General features: G+C 29.1%; 1 protein-coding gene across 1 annotated transcript; it reads left to right on the forward strand.

Annotated features, from left to right (window-relative positions):
• The first annotated feature begins 829 nt into the window (after positions 1–829).
• On the forward strand, positions 830–1,648 carry LOC103498191 (uncharacterized). Its single transcript, XM_008460709.3, has one exon. It carries the CDS (start codon positions 830–832, stop codon positions 1,646–1,648), a length of 819 nt encoding a protein of 272 aa, XP_008458931.1.
• The last annotated feature ends 6,474 nt before the right edge of the window (positions 1,649–8,122 follow it).

Raw genomic sequence — 8,122 nt, forward strand, 5'->3', positions numbered from 1 at the left:
ACATTATGTAACTGAATTCAATATTAAAAGAATTTGGTTTAGGTTAAACGGAATTCCCTATTCAAAATTCACTACCATTTGTATCTGAGGTGCACATACCGACCATCTTTTATAAATTTCATAGGCCAATATGACGTGTCAATTTCATGCCTATTTAATTCTCATTGTAAACAGTATGTGAAAGCAAAATATGATTGTCAACATAATGGAATATTTCTTCTACTTTGTTTATATATTTAAAAGAAGTACATAATATAATATAATTAGTCTTAACGTTCTTTCTTTCTTTCTTGCGCTTTTGAGGCATAATTGATCCTAATGTTAATGTATAAAATAAGTAAAGACAAATTAATACTTAGATACAAAGTAAACGACCCCAAAACCTAAACATCATTGTCATTTACATTATAAAAAAGGAATAGTTGCAAATGTAGCAATTATATTCAAAATAATTAAGTACATAGCAACATTTTAAAAAATTGCAAATATAGTAAAAACTATCGAAATCTATCAATGATAGGAGTCTATCAATGATAGAACATGTAGCAAATATTGGTCTATCACTGATAAACCATAAGAGTCTATCAACGATAGAAGCCTATCACCGATAGATTTTGCTATATTTACAAATTTTTTAAAATATTGTTACATACTTAATAATTATTCTAAAAATCGCTACCTATTATAATTATCCTATAAAAAAATATGGAGATATAAAAAAAACCTAATAAAAACCAATCCTTAATTTCATATATATATAGATAAAAGATTGTTGTTTGGTTTCCCCTACAACCAAAAATCAAAAATTGTTACTAATTTATATTTGTTAATGTCGGTAAGGCCGGAGATTGTTCTCCGTAATCATCCAAGCCATCCATGGCATAGACTAGAGCTGAAAAACTATGTGGAACCATACACCTGCGATGGGTGTAAGGAAAAAGGGTTCGGCCCAAGATACCGATGCGGAAGATGTGATTTTGACCTTCACCAAGCTTGCACTTACACTAGTCTTCGACTCAGTTCGCATGACTACTTCCCAGGCTCCAAGTTCAAGTTCCTTAGAAACCCACCAAAACCGTGCCACCCAGAATGTATTATAAGGTGCGATGCTTGTAGAAAGACCATCAAAGGCTACGTTTTCCATTGCAAGGAAGATGACATAGATCTCCACCCATGTTGTCGAAACCTCAAACAAAGTTACCAAATCGAAGATGTGAAGTTTAAGCTCCACAGGAAGATGAGAGAGAAGTGTATGTGGTGTAATAGAAAGAACCTTAAAGATGGTGGTAACGACAATGGGTGGTCTTACGTGTCCAAGTGCGATAACTACCATGTTCATGTCGCTTGTGTTACCGAAATGGTTTTGAAAGAATGGTACAACTACAACAGCAATAACAACCGACACAGTGGTGGCGCGAGCAGTAGCAGCAGCAGCAGCGGTAGTATTAGAGTGATGAAGGGTACTACGACTGCATCACAATCTTTGACTGTGAAGTTGAAAGTGCAAGAAATTCAAGCTCGAGGGCGTTGGGATGGAAGAGCAAAGGAAACTTTTTGGAGAATCATAAAGATCATCAGCAAGATTGTTGTTAGTACCGTAATTGAAGACCCGACTATGATTATTGCCTCTTTCCTTTTTGGGCCGTGAAAGAATACTTTCGTGCAGTATTCTTGGTTTCATCACTTTTGATGATCTGTAGCAACTTTCTAGTCTCATCTGTGTTCCTTTTTGGTTCTTCATTTCCATTTTTTGATTGTGTGATTGTGTGAAAGTTAATAATGTTGTTGAGGTTGGTCGTATAAGTGGTAGGCGTTTACATCCACAGAATCGAATAATTAACATTGACATGAATCTTTGCTCAAATTTACTATGATTAAATGCTCCTTGCCTCCTTATCTTACATTACGACAACATTATATTGCCGAATGAAAAATCTTCTTGATATGACAGCTGCTCAATTTTTCCGTTTTGACTTCCACAAAATGTTCTGTTTTGACTTCCATAATAAACATCTATTAGTATTATAAACCCCATTTTAATTTTAAAGGGAAAATCTCCTTTTTTTTATTCTTTTTTTATTCTTTTTTTTATCTCCTATCTTTTTGTTAAGAATGGAATTATTAATGTTACTCATGGTGAATATGGTTAAAAATGTGCCAACTTTTGAGTTTTAGAAAATTTCAATGAAAAATACCTTAACTACTTAACCATCTATTAGAACTATTAACCAGTGCAGAGATATTTATATATTAGGGTTGAATAATTATAATATATATGATTTTGGGAATAATAACAAAGTGCATAGTAATATTTTTAAAAATTGTAAATATATCAAAGTTTATCGGTTATCAGAGTAACAAATATAGTAATTATGGTCTATCAAAGTTTATTAGTGATAGAAGCGAGAAATATAGCAATACGATCTATCTGTAATAAACTTATATTATTGATAGATTCAATAATGATTTTGTTAACTTTGTAACTATTTTAAAAGGTTGTCCTACAAACATATATGTATAATACTTAAAATAATCTTACTTGTACATCTTTTTGATGAATATTAAAACTGTCCAGAAAAAAAAAAGGCTAATGCGTTGATATAAATTTAAAGGAGATCAAAAAGGTAGAACCAACGAATTAAATCCATAATGCTATTTTGCCTCTTTTTGTTTAATTTTAAAAATAAATAATTGTATGGATGAACTTTGGGTAAGTATCCATTTAAAGATTATATCAACTTATATATATTTTTCTCTAAATTTCAACCGTTATTATTATCGTGTAAAAAGGTATGTTATAATTTAAGCCAATCTATTCAAGTCGAACTTATTAATGGACAATCATAAACCAAATATTGTCTAATTTAAGCTAGTTATATTTCTGTTAGTTTTTTACTAGTTTGGTTAATTATATTATTTGTTTAAAATGTATCTTCTCTCTTCAAGTATATATAATCTCATTAGACTATAAATATACATGTGAGGTTTACTCATTTAATATAATATCAGAGAGATTATATATACTATGATAGTATGAGTAATTATTTTCTTTAAGTTAAAAAATATTATACAATTTTAACCCCAACTATCTCCTATTTTGTTCATATGTCTAGCATTTTCTCAACGAAATATTAATGAAATAATTTTCTTGTTGCTTAAGAATTACTTAGATATACAAATATCAAACATAAGCTATATTATTCTTTATCTTTGTTGACTAATTCAAAACTAAAAATTAATAAATTTAGTTAGATTGTTTTTGGCTGGTTTCAATTGGCTTGGTTCTCTTTTTATTTTTATTTTTAAATTTTTTGAGACCGACCTGATTGAATTGTGATCAAAACTGTTTGGATTGAGTGAATTAAAATGAGGATAAGGGTTACATTCATATTCATATTTGTGCTTAATTAAAAATAAGTAAACAAAGACTTGATTAGATCAGAAACTTTCCACAGTATTCTCCTTAGTCAATTCAAACTTCTCCTCTTATAAAAACACCAACATCTACTACAAACAAACTTTTGCCATATTCAATTTGAAAAAGAACAAACAAAATTGAAAATTAAAAGACTTTTCTTAATTAATTAACTCCAAATCAAATTGAATAAAAAGAGGATTAGGACAAAAAAATGCTCCACTTGTATTGTTAAATATTAATTAATTCAAATAAAAGATGGAAATTAGAAGGAACAGAGAAAAAACCACCTTCTCCCACTTAAATTTTGGTCACCTAATTCTATCAAAGTCTTATCTCTCGTATTTTCTCTCAATTTTTCAAGGAACTTTGACAGAAAATTCTAAGGATGGTGTGTATTAGTGATTTTAATTTGATAGGGTTACAAAAGTGTTGAAAGGTAGTTCGGTTTAAGGTTTTATAAAATTAAAGATATTTTGGTTGGGTGTAGAAATAACGTTACCATTTTTCTATGAATAAATAATGTATGTGCTTAGGGGTTGTTTGATTTAATGTTTATAGATCTCTTAAAATTAATTAATTGGTATTTTTTAAAAAAAATATTCTTAATTATATTAATTTAGTAATTTTTATCAATAAAAATAAATCAAATACGTAAATGATTTGTATCAACTTTTTATTACAGTCAACTATTTAATTTTAGTTTAGTTTATATTATTATTAATTATAAATTTTATTTTTATCAATTTAATTAAATAAACAATAATTACATATATTTTAGAAAATTTTTCATAAATATAATAAACAGGTAAATATTTATGGTTCGTGTAGCAAAATGGAAAAAGCTATGAAGTTGACCATTTTCTTAAAATATTTCAGGTTTGTTCTTCCCTTTTATCGTCTTTCTTCTTCTCTTCTTGTGCGATTTTCTTTCCCTTTCCATCGTCTTTCTTCTCTTCCTCTTCTTTTTTTTTCCAAACTGTTATTTGGTTCAAGATCGTGTATCAAATATAAAAGATCTATTGTTTTTTCAAACTGTTAGTTAGTTGTTCAAGATTATGTAGTAACTATAAAATATTTTGGAAAAAACATCGTTTGGATTTGGGTAACAAAATCTAAATGATTGTATACCAAAGAATCTTAGAAAATTGTTTAGATTTGGCTACACGATCATTTATTTTTTTGTACACGGTCATTTAAATTTAGCTACCCAAAATCTAAACAATCAAATTTAAATGATCGTGTATAAAGAATCTTGAAAAAAAAATCGTTTAGATTTGGCTATCCAAATTTAAATGATCATGTATCAAACAATAGCCAAATCTAAACGATCGTGTACTAAATATATTACGCATGTCGTTGACGACGCAGTTGACAGGACATTTTTTGTATTTTCCATTATGGGACCTGTGAGTTTTTTTTATTTTCGAAATTATTCTATACAGTGTAAATATTTTGCCCATTTGTTATAGTTTTGAAAAGATTTCTATATTTTAATGAATAACATACCGGAACTAATGTAAGAAAAAGTGAAAAAATTCGATATTTTAATAATAAAAGTGAATAAGAAATATAAGAAAAATATTTAAGAGTAGAGATCAAATTAAAATCCATCCCAATGAATAATTGTTTGATTATAAAAATAAATAAATGTTATAAAATAAATAACAATGAAACAGCTAAAGAGAAGAGAGGAAGTAGAGAAGACAATTGAACTTATGAATTGTGCTTTCTATACAAATGATCTCTACAACATCTATTTATAAGATTGTGAGAATAATAGTTACAAAACCAAATATAAATAGGGGACAATAAAGTTATGGAAATTATTTACTCAAACTTACATAGCAACCTTGAAAAAGAGTATCCTCAATAAATACGAAATTTTTTTGTGGTCTCAAATAGTAACCACATACATATCTATACATATACTTCAAAGAGAATTTAAGTTTGAATATATACTTATCCAACACATATGTCGTGATATACATATCTCATGAAATCAAAATTTAACATCAAAAAGTTTTACCATGAAATGTCATACATAACTTGAAACCAAATTAAAGATTGTTTTTTATTAACTTTATGCAATTGCAAAACTTTCTATTTAGTCATTCTACCAAAGTATGAGGATAAAGTACATGAAACTTTGTCGAACATATGAAAATATGAGTAAAGTTTCCTAATTTGATCAAATCAAATTGTAAAACTAATAAGAAATGTACCTTAGCGAACTATTTCACAATTCACATATATTGCATACTTGGTTATCAAATGTTTAAATTCAACTTCTTTCAACTTTATGTTTAAATTCAAGAAAGATGAATGTTGATGATGAGAAGATCAATGATGAATACACCAAATACATATAAATACGAAAAATCACAAAAAACAAAATACTCACCATATTCGAACGAATAAATTCTAGATACCTCAAAAATTATGGAGAAAATTCTAGCATGTCTTTAACATGAATCCAAATCAATTTCTACGAAGCCTTCAAATTAGTAGAGACTCATTCTGATAACGTGTTATAAAGTAAAGAACAATGAAACAACCATAGAGAAGAGAGGAAGTAGAGGAGACAACTCAACTCATGAATTGGGGTGTGTATACAAATGAGCCCTACAATCTTTATTTATAGGATTGTGAGAATAATTTTTACAAAACCAAATATAAATAGGGGACAAGAAAGTTATGGAAATTGATGGAGAGGTTAGTTGATGAATTTGTAACCTAAGGAGGTTATGGACATCTAATAATATTTAACTTTAATTTAAAATATTCATAATAATAAATATATTATAGATATTGAAAAAAATGAAATTTGTTTAATTAGACATATTTAAGATATTTCAAGTTGGCTAATTAATATATTTATATAAGTAACTAGTAAATATTTTAATAGGTTATTTTTTAGGAGCGTTGTCAATTGTACCATCATCAACAATATATATATGTATATATATAATTCAGACTTTATTACTGATAGAAGTCTATCGGTGTCTATCTTCTATCTGTGTCTACAAGATTGATTTGTCCTATCAGCTGAATAATATGTTCCACATTTACCAAGATTTGATCACACATTGAACTCAAATCTTGTAAATCGGTTCCACTAAGTAATTGTGTATGTCTTGAACAAAATTATTCTGAGTGATTGCAAATAATGTAATTAAATAATGTGCATGCTATAAAATTAGAAAACAAATCATATTAAAATTGTTATCATGCAATAATAGTAAGTGTCATCGGGTGTGATAATTTTTTTTGTAATTGACTTGTACCAGAAAAAACAAGTCATCTGATACAGTTGATTGTGTGTTGCTTCTCCTTGTGCAGAAGGATCATAATGTCTATGTCACATCGTGATATACTTCTCATGAATATCTTATACCAATCTTGATTATGTTTACCTCTTAAATTCAATTTCATGCAGTGCGGAGTCTATAAAGCACAATAATGGTGCAATTTGCAACATACCAAACTATCGCAACATACAATCTGGTAAATGTTACTCAACGATATGGAAGCATATCAAATGACTTATCCAAGTCCAAACCTCTTCATCATTATGACATCAATCAAGTAGCAATCTTATAATATCAGATGTGTATGGTGTTCAATTAATCGGTTAAAAAATCAAACATAAGTAGACAATAAAAATAAATGGATAATATTTGTACAATACTTTACTACATGAATGTGCATCAATCGATCAAATATCGATCTGTCGATACATTAACAACATATGGACACACTCCATCTTATATGTGAAAAAATTAACATTAAGTTATAAGGAGTGTAAATATATTAAGAAAAATAATATATAAATAAAATAATACTTGAAACTCAGTGGTCGAGCAACTGGAACTTGTAATGCAACATGAGGTGGTATAATAGGGAATCTATCATATGCCAATATTTGCAGTAGCATTAGTGGCTCAATTTGAAGGATTGTGTGTCACTGGCTTGACACAATTCCCTATAAAGCCATGCAAGGCATGCAGCGCCCTAAGAGTACGTACCAACCCTAGTCGAAATCACTTAAAAACAAAAGAAAGATACATTATATACTAGAGTATTTGACTTGTTGGCAAACGAAAAATCGCATATGAGTTGCATAATGTACGCACGAGCATATCTCTTGATGCTCACCAACGTCAGCATTTGGTGGCAATTTTGTGAACTATTGAACCAACTATTGAAGGCTCAACCTTTGACCTTCCATGTTAAGCGGTAGAACTATCAAGAAATCTTCACGTACTTGTTTCCAATTATACATTAATGATTCCACAACAGACTCCTCGTTCACCGACAACCCAACTGAGTCATAATGTCCTGCAACGTGATGGTGCATTTCCCACAAAGCATATGAAATGTATGGGTCTCCTGTCTCCAACGCTATACTAAAGCAGCAATGAGGTGCCAATCCAATTAAAGAATCTCCAAGAAATCCAGCAGCCTTTAAGTATGGCACAATCCGCTGATCAAAAGGGATAGTCCGTTGAGATTTAGCCTCTTTCCTCTGACAACTCAAAACCATAATGAAGGAAGTATCTCATATAAATTGTGAGCGATGGGACGGTTGTTGATACAGTTGAATTGCAGAACCAGATTCCATTGTGCAATTTCTCTAAAAAAATTAAAGTAAAGAAAGCATAGAAGTATTTCATTATTAACATAAAAAAGAGAAGTTCTAACATA

Source organism: Cucumis melo, chromosome 9, assembly GCF_025177605.1.
Source record: "Cucumis melo cultivar AY chromosome 9, USDA_Cmelo_AY_1.0, whole genome shotgun sequence".
Lineage (NCBI taxonomy): Eukaryota > Viridiplantae > Streptophyta > Magnoliopsida > Cucurbitales > Cucurbitaceae > Cucumis > Cucumis melo.

Coding starts and splice junctions, on each gene's coding strand:
- LOC103498191 (XM_008460709.3), top strand. CDS start 830: ATGTCGGTAAGGCCGGAGATTGTTCTCCGTAATCATCCAAGCCATCCA.